This window comes from Cariama cristata, unplaced genomic scaffold (genome assembly GCF_000690535.1).
Source record: "Cariama cristata isolate BGI_N322 unplaced genomic scaffold, ASM69053v1 scaffold35085, whole genome shotgun sequence".
NCBI classification, from domain to species: domain Eukaryota; kingdom Metazoa; phylum Chordata; class Aves; order Cariamiformes; family Cariamidae; genus Cariama; species Cariama cristata.
Window position 1 is genome coordinate 1 of NW_009618720.1, and position 12,644 is coordinate 12,644.

A 12,644-nucleotide genomic window follows, 5' to 3' on the forward strand; every position below is an offset into this window, starting at 1 on the left:
GCTCACCGGGAGGTCACTGGCCAAATTTCACCCTTAGTTGCCAAGACTAGTAATGTGCCATGTTTTTCTCACCTGCAGGATATAAGTGCTATTTTAATGATGATGGATATCCACCCGGGAGACACCGTTTTAGAAACTGGCAGCGGGTCTGGTGCTATGAGCTTGTTTCTGTCGAGAGCAGGTGAGAAACTGGTTTGAGAAGACATAGAAGCAGTGAAATTCCCTTATCACACATTGCCTTTCTTTTGACCAAATACTCACGGTCAGTTCTTAAAAGTTTTGCTGCAGTTCACGTGTTCATATATAGTTTGTTGACTTAAAAGAAGATTAAATCCGTGCCAGAGTCAGTGCAGGGACTGCAAACTGTTTTGACTGTATTTCGAGGGCCATAGTCCAAAGGATTACCCAAAGCTGTGCAGAAAGCTGGGTTTCAGCCATCATTACCGTTAGCTTTGGCTTTCCCAATCTCTTGCCTTTCTCTGTTTCCTTTTCCTCATCTTGATGGACCATGTGAATAATCAGATTGCTGGGTACCAGTGAAAATGCTTATGTGGACACACACTGTTATTTTTTCATGTTACAGCTACCCTGGTTTGATCTAGGTCTCAGTGCTCTAAAAAGTAGAGAGCCTTTGCACTCAGCAATGTGAGTGAGGCTGAAACCTCACCCTTCAACTCCCTCTCATCTGTAGGCATCCTGTTAGTGGACCATATTTCAGGGTAATTTGATTTATGGGCTCCTGATAGAACAAATTCCTTAAGGAAAGAAAACAAAATGAAAAAAAAAAAACCCACAGTTGTTTGCTGTAATTGCTTTTGCACACACCTGAAAAATAAAGCACCTTTTGAATTTGTTTTTCAAATATTTTTTATTGCACTTCTGCTATTGCAGAATACTGCCCTTCTCTGTAATACTAAAGGGCTTTTGAGGCTAAAGACAGGAACCTCATCATGGATCGTCCTGAACTGACGCAGCAGAAAAGCAGGAGTTGGGTATCCTGAAGGCTTACGTTCAAAGCCTGAGTTTTTCTGAGGAAGTTTAGTATTCAGCAAGTATGAGTCATTAGTTTTTCCCATCTTCCCCTACATGCAGACCCTAAATCCAAAGAAGAAGGTTGAATACCTGATGTTGGCAAAGGCAAAAGTTAGCTTTTGCTAAATACAGCAAATTATTTTCTGCCTTGGGTATTCAGTCCACTGTGGCCATTTCATACGAACATACCTGGCTAATTTTGCCACCATTTAATGCAGTGATACCCAACAAGAAAAATAGTTGCTATGCAGGTAAATGCTGGAATTTAAATCTAGTGGACACATTAGCAAGGTCCATGGAAGTATTTAGTTTCCAAGATTCTCATTGATTTAACAGATTTCATTAATCTCCTCTCTTCCTGTTACTCTCATTTTATGTTTTATTTTCCATTCCTCCTTTAATCTTTCCCAGAAACTGCTGACATGCGACAGGACAGGACAAAGTTAAGACTGTGTTAAGAATGTGGCTCTTGCCATGACTTTAAGATCTTTGACAACTGGAAAATAGGATGTGTGCAGACTTGACATACTGCACCTTTACAATACTGAAGAGTTTTGCCTAGCTATTTTAACCAGTTGTCCTTATTTTTCCAGAAGTCAGTTTCAAAATGTTGGAAATTTTTGGAACAAGCAGAGGAAGGAATAAGACTGACCTCAATGTGAGCAATTTTATTCTTCCAATAGTTCCAAACTGATAATCTTGAGTAATAAGGAGTTGGTGCTGCAGTTCTACAACTGCTGAAGATGATCAAAGGCGATGCTGCCAAAACCCTTCTTCCTTGCGTGTTGGCTCTGGCCTCTGTCTGATCCAGGGTGAGCGAAATCAGGGAGAGATTGCTGGGAAACCCATCCCTTTTATTCTGTTTTCTGAATGGATTCACAGGGGGAGCACAAAGGTGAGGGAAGGAGCCTGGTGACTCCAACCTAAAATGGCTTCAAAAGTCACAGAACCTCACCTGCTGAGCTGCTGATTGCTGAAAGCTGTCTTTGCCCATGAAAAAGTAGAAAGGAGAAAGAGAAGCTAATGGTGTGATAGGTTTGAGAAATTAGAGTAATAGAAGGATAGAATAATACAGCAATGCACGTGCTGCTGTCTGTGCCTGGATTTCCTCATAACACTTCATTTATGAAGAACATTGTGTATTGGACTCAAATGGTACATTTCAGGATAGTAAATTTATACTTAAGTAATAGAACAATTTATTACTTTTACAGATGGCAATAGGAAGATAACACAAGCTTGTGTAAAGCATAGAGTACACTTGAGAACTTGTCTAAGGGGCTGAGATCAGTGAGCAGGTGTGAGGGTTTTCTTAGCCTTTCCCCAACCCTAAGAAGGGACAGGCGGAGAAAGAACTATGCATGGAAAACAGCAAACCTTTGTAAAAATGAGGATTGTAAAAAAATTTAAAACTAGCAGTCTCAAATCTTGTTAACAAGAGAAGCACAGTCACTGTCTGTCGGCTTTATGCCATCTGTGAGTGGTGACCAGCGTTGCAGCTTTCTTGGCAGGTACCTCTGGTAGCTGTGGCACAAGATTCATAGATTGATAGGGCCACAGATGCTGAAGTCATCTTTTGCTGCAGGAGTTACCTGGGGAGGACATCTTAGGAATGGTTTGTACTGCTGTAACTATGCTTTATTTCATCTGTGGATTGATGGATTTCAGTCTGTAAAACAACTAACCCAGTGCTTTATCTGCATGTTTGTTTTAAATGTAAAGAAAAAATAAAGTCTAATTGATTGTTTCATATGTGATTATTTCCTAAAGTGAAGCTGAGATTGAGAGGTGTACTTCTGTCACTTACTATGCTACTGTTTTCTTAATTCATTGTTACAGAAGGGGAAAGTAGTAAGTCTAGTATCTTTTGTTTGTTTTCAGTTGGGCCCAAGGGACATGTTCTAAGTTATGAAGTCAGAGATGATCATCATAATTTAGCTAAGAAGAATTACAGGCACTGGCGTGCTGCATGGGAAATAGGACATACAGAAGAGTGGCCAGATAATGTGGATTTCATTCTTAAAGACATTTCAACAGCTGCTGCGGATATGAAATCTATAGCACTTGATGCAGTAAGTTCAAAAAAATCCCCCCCTTTGACATTTATCTTTTCTGCATAAATTAAAACCTCTAGTACTCACACTCACAGTGGGATTCCCATATCTAGTTTAACATGAGAAAAAGCAATCAGATCCTCATCAATGAAAGAAACATTGTGATTTATTTTTTTCAGATTACAGGTATTTTCAAGGTTTCAGTTACAGTTTCCCAAATGAAAAAGCGATGTGGCTGTAGTACAGAAATACTACAATTAGTCACTGCTGTCTTGTAAGCGAAGACAAGCTTACTTTCTTGTGTTTTAGAGAAAAGGATATTTTTGTATCTAAGGCATATATTTCAAACATTAAATTTAAGAAAAATACATACGCTTATTGAAAATATAAACAGTTAAACACTTTGCTTTCAGCTACATAGAATGCACAATGTAACTAAGGCCTAAGTTAGAGTAAGGAATGCTATTGCTTGCTCTCCTGTCCTGCTTTTTATATCCAGGTTTTGTAAAGGGAGGTGTGCTGGGGAGAACAGCTAGGTGTTAATCACTCTTCCACAGAAAGCAGACAAACTACGTAGATTAACACTTTAAACAAAAATTGTGTTAAACAGTTTGAGCAAAGAAATAATATAGCATAAAAATATCATTTTTAAAACCTTACATGTAACGGTCCACAGGAAGGATCAGATACTGCATATCCCATTGTTTTACAGTTGGAATAGTTTTCTAGGAGAAGATGGATAAATTGGCAAAGACAGAAGTTTTCTCAATCTTGAAACAAACAGCAAGTTAGACATTGAGACTGTTGTGTGAACTTGTCAGGATAAGAAAGGACTTGAACACTTACTTCTTTACATTTGAAAACATCCAAAGGTGTTAGTAAATGTAGTCTTCTAAAAGTTTTTATTGTTGTCAACATTACGGAGTTTAATTAATAGGAGGTTTAACGTTAACACAGGACTACTGCATTGGTGAAATGGTACTTGCTCTTTTAATAGAGCTTCATTTGAAAGTAGCAAGGACTTTGTTTTGTAAATGGGTGGACCTCAGGTTTCTCTAAGGTTTTGAGAGGCAGTGATAAAACTGGTTTGTGATTACTTACCGCTGTTGTATGCATTCGTTTTCCATAAATATTGTTTTTTCAAGCATTGTTATGGGAAAAAGTTGATATATGTATATTAATATTTACTGGGAAAACATACATATCTTTCTCTTGCAGATAGTTCTGGATATGCTTAACCCTCAGTCTGCTCTGCCTGTTGTACACCCAAGTCTGAAACAGGGTGGTGTGTGCGCTGTCTATTTAGCAAAGTAAGTCTTGTCTTCTGACACACATTTTTTTCAGGCATCACCTAACATTGTTACAAAACCAAACATCTTTTAAAATATACATGCAGCATTAATGAAATGTTTAACAAATTATTCCAACCTCCCATGTAATTTCTTTTTTTAGAGAGTTACACTCAGTATAAATTACACCTGGCCAAATCCTTTGGCCTTTACTTTGGGAACGTTCTCACTACGGTCAGTGAAAGTTACTCACTTAATGACATCCTCAGAATAACTGTACTGTTTTCCAATTCAGTAGTCAGGTTCCTAGCTGCTTTACCCTAAAATTGAAGGACTTGTGTAACCTCAAAGGTGAAGAATGTGACAAAGGCAGTAGAATTGAGACTAACAGGGTATGATTGGAGTTTTCAAAATACTACTTTATCCTTTGCATTTCTTTAAAAGCATCACCCAGGTTATTGACCTTTTAGACAGAATACGGACCTGCAAGCTCCCTTTTGTGTGTGAAAGGATCATTGAGGTAACTCACAGAAATTGGTTGGTACTCCCTGCTAAAATGAAGAATTGCAAATCAAGCCAAATGGTGGAAACTCAAGAAAATATTCAAGAACCACTTCAAAACAAATATGAAGAAATCCACATTCAGGATCAAATGGTTCTTAAAGAAAGTGAATACAATGGTAAGAACATTATTGCTAATGCAATATAATGAAGGCAAAGTTTGTAGGAAGAGGCAGTATTTTTTTTCTTAGGTCAGCTGAGATTGTTGTGAAGAATAGACAGGCTTTTGGATAGCCTAAACCTTGTCTTGAAAAAGGATATATTAATGGTTATTTAAGTTTAAATATCTCATTAAAAATCTAGACTAAATAGAAAATAAATTGCAATCTGCAAATAAAGAATAACTGCCCTTCTACTACTGTTTTCACATTTTTGTTTTTCAATAAAATTCAGTCCTTTATACTCGTCCTGTAGCTGCTTTAGAGGACCCTGATGGGTTTAAGGATCCCATAGAAGAAATGTTAGCAGTGTGCTTTGTTTTGTAATAATCCTGTTCTGGCAAATCCCCAGAAGATGCCTTGTAATAGTATAGATTTGCAAAATCCACAGTAGAGCAAAGAGGTCTGAATGTACTGATAGGTGACAACAAAACACTTCAACAGAAGCAAAAAGCAAATGAAAATATGTCAGGGGAAAAATAATCCATGCAACATCGGCAACTCTAGTCTGTGTGTATGTTTTAAATTTGTTGGAAAGAATTTTAAAAAATTTACTTCTCACAGAATCACTTTCTGATGGTGCTGAAACATACTGGTCGGTGCCTTACATTGCTAGACCAGCTTACTGGCAGGATGCTCATTCAGGTGAGACACTTGAAAAATGTTTTTTGTTTATCTTAAATGTTTAGTGATATTTTATTTTCAAAAATACTATTTTTTGTACTACCATTTGACCTGTAACTATATTATGAAATCATAAAACTTATAGTAATAAAAGAATCATTGTATATTGAAATACTGAAGTACTAACATGTTTTGGTTTTTAATTAGCATTCCTTACCAAGCTGAGAAAGTTTCGACCACCGCATTCTTGATGCTGCGAGATGTTAGCTACCAATTTGAGAATTCTATCAGAATAAAATAAAATGTTACAAAATAGCTGGTATGTTTTGCAAGTTGTGTAACTTTTAAGTAACGACTGCTTTGATTCCTACTGCATACAAAGTTTGAAATCCTACCTACTATTTGAAGAGAGAAGTTTTAATGGAATCATCAGGTATGCTGTGGTGCAATACAGACTGTTCCACAGAGCATGCTATCTGTTTCTGTCTCATCGGGTCTATTTCATTCTTTATTGCTTGTGAACCAGTCCATGGATTTGTCTTGGTTCAAGGTGCTGCCTGGTCTCCTTCTGCAGCACAGGCTCTGGCTGTCTACTAGAAATAGGGAGAAAAACATTAAGTAAGAAAACAATGGATAAAAGTCTGCCCTTTGAAGTGTAAGCGAAGCAGCTTCTGACTTCTCTGGCTACCAAGTGGTGTCTATCAGTTCCTTTAAGAACCATATTCTTAAAGCACAACTGTAAGAGAAACTGAAATTCACTGCATTTGTTCTTTTCATAAGGCTGTGCTTATTTCAAGGAAAAGGCCAGTTGTTGACATGTATCGCTTTGGTACACTTCCAGCACCCATGCTGAAAGTTGCCTGGTTATTTCTGAACTTCACTATATGTAAAGCATTCTCAAAAACTCAAACACAATTTTTTCTGACCTTTGTCAGATATGAAAAGCAAGATCTCTCAAGTAAAAATAGATTTAAAATTAAGTCTTAGGGTCTCATGTAAGTCTCCACATAAGCATGTGAGGATGTTTACCACATTAAATTTAATAAATTACATGTTGTAGACACCTGACTTGTTCTGTATCTCAAGGAAGATTCAAATGCCAAATTTGTCAAAGTTGAAGGATCCCAATAAACTCTTGTATTGTTTTCTACTTGCAAAGGAAATCTTGTGTAAACTCTTGTCAACAGCTGGGATAAAGGAAAATGTGAATTGTGATTTAATGTAAGTGTATGTTCAAACTAACAGCAGCGATGGAGCAGCCTGCCCTTTCTAAAAAGAGTGCTCTCAACAAGAGCACTTTAACTCACGACACACGCCAGTATTTTTACTGTTTCTTCTAGCCAATCCTAAGAATTTAAAATAGGATTCTCAATTTAATTTACAATGCAAGAATAGTAATAAATGCCTAAATAGACTGGAAGGCAACCCAAAATGTACTGTAGTAGATGAAGGTAATTTGAAGAGCCTCAGAATATAAAGCAGTTGGTACTTGCAGGAGGTCAAGAGACAGGATGTGAAAATGAAACCATGGCAGGAAAAGCACAGTTCTGGCAAGGTAACTGCATTTGTAATAGGGATGTCTGCACAGACAGAGAGATCACGTCTTGTCATACCAGGAGGACACAGTAGTCCCTACAGCACTCTGAAGGGCAAATTGTTGCTTAAATCAGTTGCCTAAACTAATTGAAAATTATTTGCAATATTAAACCATACCTTGGGCATCACAAAAAGCAGAGTCAATGAGCATTTCTTCAGTTGGAAAGCTGTCATTCAGATTCAGGGATGAATGTAATTTCTTAATCTCCAAAGTGCCAGTAGATGAGGAGGAAGACGATGATAATCCTTGTACAAATCTTCCTTTCTTACCACAAATCAGGCAGTCTGTAGGAGTAGCACTAGGTCGTCGAGGTACCTGTACATTATTGTTGTAGTTTCTCACAGCTCCGCTGTGCTGCACAGGACGTTCCCGTTGCCATATGTAATGTGTTGGAGCAATAGCCATCACCTATCAGAACAGCCGTTACCTCAGAGACCGTAAAAATAACATGAAAATGTACAGCTGAAAACAAGGGATCTAGTTCATGTATGGCAGAGAATTAGAACTACATAGCTGAAATGGGTATGGTCTATGATCTATCCGCTTCTGTCTCACTAGAAAGTTTGCTACCTGAGACACAAGTAAGTGAACCAGATGTGGAAACAACAGTTTGCAGCCTTGTATGTTCATGTGAATCCTCACAAAGACCAGCTTGTGCTTTGTATGTTGGACTGAAGATGGTGTCTTTTACTAACTACTAAACGTAAACTAGATGTATCTTCTGGTTCACAACGTCACTGAACTAGTGACTGTTGGAAGCTGGGAGGATATACTGGGAAAAACATTCAATGCTTGCCTTGTTGCTCGTACTTTTCCCATAAGCACCCGATCCCATCCCCAGAAATGGGATTCTAGAGCAAATGACATTTTCTTTTCCACCAGCTGTAGTAAACATTACGTTCTTAGAACATGACAGAGCTTTTCCAGACAGATACATTCCACCTGATGAGTGAAGAATGTCTTTTCTCCCCACCTAATATGTTTGAAAACTGTAGGTTGTAACACTGCATTAATAGTGGAGAATGTTAAAAGTGTGTCCTTCTGATTTTTTTTTAATGCAATTAAAAACTCTTACCTTAAAAAGTCAAATGAAGTTATATTATTAATTTTGAAGGGATTAAAATTTCACCTGAGGTGCTGGGATTTTGATTTGAAAGTTTTACGTGTGTACAAACTTATAATTTGTAAAGCAAATGCACATAGAGAATTATTTCTAAAGTGAATGAAGTGAAACAAGCAATGGTAAATTTTAAATAAAAATATTTGCATAAAACAGAAAGATTCTAGTCAATAACAACTTCACTTTTAACAGTAGTGCAATGTAAAATATTCTCGTTTACCTTAAAAACATAGTTTTAAAGAATGTAAATACAGAAGAAAAAAATGTTCATGGAGGATAAATGGGCCATTACATTTTAGCTGCAACTTTTCTTTCCCAGGGCTTGTCTACGCACTTTAGGGAAGAAATTATTTGTATAGAGCTAGACTGTTAGCTGCTATTAATTGTTGTAGTTTGAGCATCTACAATATCTAAACTCCCCCTACCTCTTCACAGCAGCGTCTGCTTACAATAGCCCTGTAGTCAATTCTACTCCATAGTTGATCTCTTAACTTTAAGAAATCAGGGAAGAGCTTTCTCCAGGATTTTCCCAAAGCCCATGGGAAAATTTCATACTTTGATTCGTCATCGTCTTCTTCAACTGTATTTGCCAGATACCTTCAAATATATAGATACATGTATGTTCATGTCTGTAAATGTTCAATCTTAAAATTGCTGCATTTGTATGATTTCTAACATGAAAAGACATAATATTGAAGTAGTTATTTTTCCTAGTACTGTGAAAAAAACTGCTAACAAAATATAGCCTTCTCTCTGGTGTACAGTATTTTCTTAATCAGAAAGTTCCATATGTATCCTTTGGGTAAATAAAAACTTAAGCTATTATAAAAATTGCTTTACCCTAGAGTCTCCTAAATTACTAGATAATGCAAGAACTAACATATTCTGACAGCCTTCTCCAAACTGGCAATATATCCTTGCACTAAAATAAACAGTTTCTGAATGATTCTCTAAATAAAGCTTAAAACTATCATGAAATCTTACACTTTACATTTTCTACTTTATGGATTTTAGCCGTTCTTGGATAAATTATGTTGCTCACATTAAATTAGCAGCAAAGAACTAAATACAGGTCTACCTTCATGTATAAATGAAAACCTTAAATGACCTTTTTAATGTCCATATTTGTCCCTTCCTTCACTATGTGCTACTTGTGGTTCTGGGTCGTCTTCTCAGACAACAGGAAAATATTTACTTGCTCTGGATCCACCTGATACTAAACTCCTGTAAATCATACCTGAAAAAATTATGACTTTTAGTCTTCTCCCTGATTTTCTCACTTGTTCCTAACCCCAATATTCCCTCTAGTCCTAGTCTCACCAAACTCTTTGTCCCCTTCTAATCCTCTCATTCTTCTAGCCTGGCTTTTCTCCCTTCAGTGAGGAGTCAGAGGGCTTCCTGCTCATGCTGTATGGATGCAACCCAGAATACCGTTTACAGTAGGAGAAACGGCCATCTTTCTCCCCACACTAGTACGCAAATCAGAGCGTCTGAGAAGTGCTGTTACAGAAAAAGATGTCCTGAGCACCATAACACTATGAAAGAAAATGCTGAATCACTGTGTAGGTATGGCCAAATACAGATATTATATAGGCTTGGGAAAGACAGATTACTGGCTGCAGCTCTGTTTCAAAGTATAGAAACTTTAGAACCGTTCAAAAAAATTCTCAGAAGTTCTCTAGCAACATTTTTACAGTTGACTTAAATCATGTTGACAGGAGCTTTAATAAAAAAAATTAGAATCATAGAATCATTATGGTTGGAAGAGACCTCAAAGATCAAGTCCAGCAATTACTCCCAAGGTGCATATCGTGATGAAACATTTCAGTACAAATTACTTAAGGCTGGCAAAGATATAAAATAGGGTCTTATAACAGGAAGTGCGAGCAATATATATGTTGCCATGTATTGTCCTGCATATATTTCTTGTAATGCTTAAAAAAGTTCAGAGATTTACAGTTTGGTGGCAGAATGCCATGCTATGTATCACAACGCCAATGCAAATGTCCCCTCATTGCTGCTTGAGCTTGTTCCACACAGGTGGTCATCAGAGGAAGAATGTTGAATTTGCACTATTTATATATAATATGTAGATTATGTTTCTATACTTCATATAGAACCCAAACAACTACAAACTCATTAAAGAAGTATCATCATATATCATAATTATCAGTGGCATAAACAAAGGAATAAAATAATGCAAAGTTTATGCTAATAAAACCAGATAACTTAAAAGTACTTACAGAGCGACAAAGAAATTGATTCTGGTATGCTCATTTATTGTGAAGTTAGCCCTCTTGAAATATACGAAAGTCATTGCCAAAAGATACTGTTTTAAAATGTAAAATGAAGTATCAATATATTATTTCAGTATATAATTTCCTAAGATGCTTTGCACATTTATCTTTGCACCAAGATATTTTGATGATTTTTATCAATAAGGAAAGCATAAATTGAGTTCCTTGAAGCATCCATATGAACACATTAGAAAAAAAATTATAGTCTGTATTTGCATTACAGTATCAAGTGATTAAAAGCAGATTTTTCACTCAACATATGTTCTATTAACTAAGAAGGAAATACACTTACTTTGTCTGCAATTTTACAGCAACAGTCCATCCAAAGGAAGTCTTGGATTAGATCATCATCTGCAACAAAAGAAAGCTGTAGCGTTTCAAACACCAAAATTGTTTTTGTTAGTGTTTGTAAATAAATAACAGATGGTCTTTTTATTAAAACAAATAAGAGGAAACAGACTTGGACTAGATGACCCTTAAAGGTCCTGTCCAACCCAAAGCATTCTATGACTCTAAGCTAGACCCAGCAGTAGAGAACAGAGAAACTGAGGAGAGAAAGAGACGAGGTATGAAAAAAATTAAGCGACAAAAGACAAACTACCAGAAAGGCAAGGTGGAAAATCTAGTGACTGCATTTCATTCATTCTCAATAATAGCAAGTGAAGGTGAAAAAATCACCAGTATTTTTTCTATTTATCTAACTTCTTCCTGGGTTAAGTGGTTCCATCTAATACCATACCATTATTTCTGATGAACCTGTTGAGATCTCTGCACCTTGATTACCTGACAATTTATAAGACAATACTTGCTTGATTATTTGTGGTCAGCGCATCACTGTCTATGAAGAGGTACTGTAATAGGATTACCGCAAACTTTCTCTGATTCACTTCTGTGTTCAAGGTTCAAATAAAAGCCAAGTGTAATCTTCCACTATTACTTAATCTCTTCACTAAATTAAACACACACAAAACTTTATATGAAAGAGACACAAAGGCAAAAGGGATGCTACAACTCCTTAGATTTCCTTCCCATTCCACTTCTCCCCCTAAATGTTTATTCCCACAATAAATAATATGTTTGAGACTGGGAGTCCAGCCTTTTTAAAGCCTTGTGTAAAACAAGATGTACATTTTTTTACATGTATTTGTTGAAATATAAGAGAAAACAGAAAAGAAAGGCGAATGATCATAAAAGGAAGTACTATATCACCTTGGTTTCATTTGTAATTTTAAAAGATACTTTCCATCAGTTTCGTAGCCCTTCTTGTATTTTTAAACTTAAGCATTAAATATTTATACACTAAAATATAATAACAAAACACATTTAGACAAAGACATGGCCATTAGTATCTATACAAAAAGCACTCCCAAAATTAATGAGTTTAGAAAACATACTTGCTTAACAGTTTTCTACTCTTCAGTCAATACATTGCTATCTGTCATTATTAACCTACCAAATAATTTAAAGAAAGCTGTCATTTCTTGACGCTGAATGACTAGACACGGTCCCTTTTGACATTTATATTTAGCACTAGGAATGTCTTTTTCACAATTTTCTTCACGGTCTTTAGAAGTAGACCGCGTTAGTCTAATAAGTTTTTTTCGCTGATGTGATCTGGATGCACTCAATTTTCTATAAACAGTGACAGTGAGAGGTGTCTGATACACCAGATTGTGCCTCATTTTGGTAAGTAAAGGTTCCTGTTAAAAAAGAAGACAACATTAACTACAAAAATAGTCAGTCTGAGCAGTAGTTCTCTATATTTCTTTTGTTCAAACCAAGCATTTCAGTAGAGCTTGTGTGTCAGGTGATACAAAAATTGTATCAGTACTAATTACCTAAGTCAACTATGTAGATTTCTTTAATTTAGTTCTAATTTGATAACACTCTTTTTTTCAGTGGAAGCAGCATT

General features: G+C 36.3%; 2 protein-coding genes across 2 annotated transcripts; one reads left to right on the forward strand and one right to left on the reverse strand.

Moving 5' to 3' along the window:
- Nucleotides 1-45: 45 nt before the first annotated feature.
- Nucleotides 46-5,969, forward strand: TRMT61B (tRNA methyltransferase 61 homolog B (S. cerevisiae); the record flags this gene model as incomplete). Its single annotated transcript, XM_009700977.1, has 6 exons — nt 46-181; nt 2,914-3,104; nt 4,305-4,396; nt 4,820-5,055; nt 5,659-5,739; nt 5,926-5,969. Coding segments are annotated over 6 exons (780 nt in total), but the record flags the coding sequence as incomplete, so codon positions are not given.
- A 250-nt stretch (nt 5,970-6,219) lies between these two features.
- Nucleotides 6,220-12,414, reverse strand: SPDYA (speedy/RINGO cell cycle regulator family member A). The gene is made up of 6 exons (XM_009700975.1): nt 12,186-12,414; nt 11,025-11,083; nt 10,679-10,764; nt 8,861-9,032; nt 7,432-7,723; nt 6,220-6,308 (listed from the first exon to the last, which is right to left on the reverse strand). Exons 1-6 carry the CDS (start codon nt 12,412-12,414, stop codon nt 6,220-6,222), a joined length of 927 nt encoding a protein of 308 aa, XP_009699277.1.
- Between the last annotated feature and the right edge of the window lie 230 nt (nt 12,415-12,644).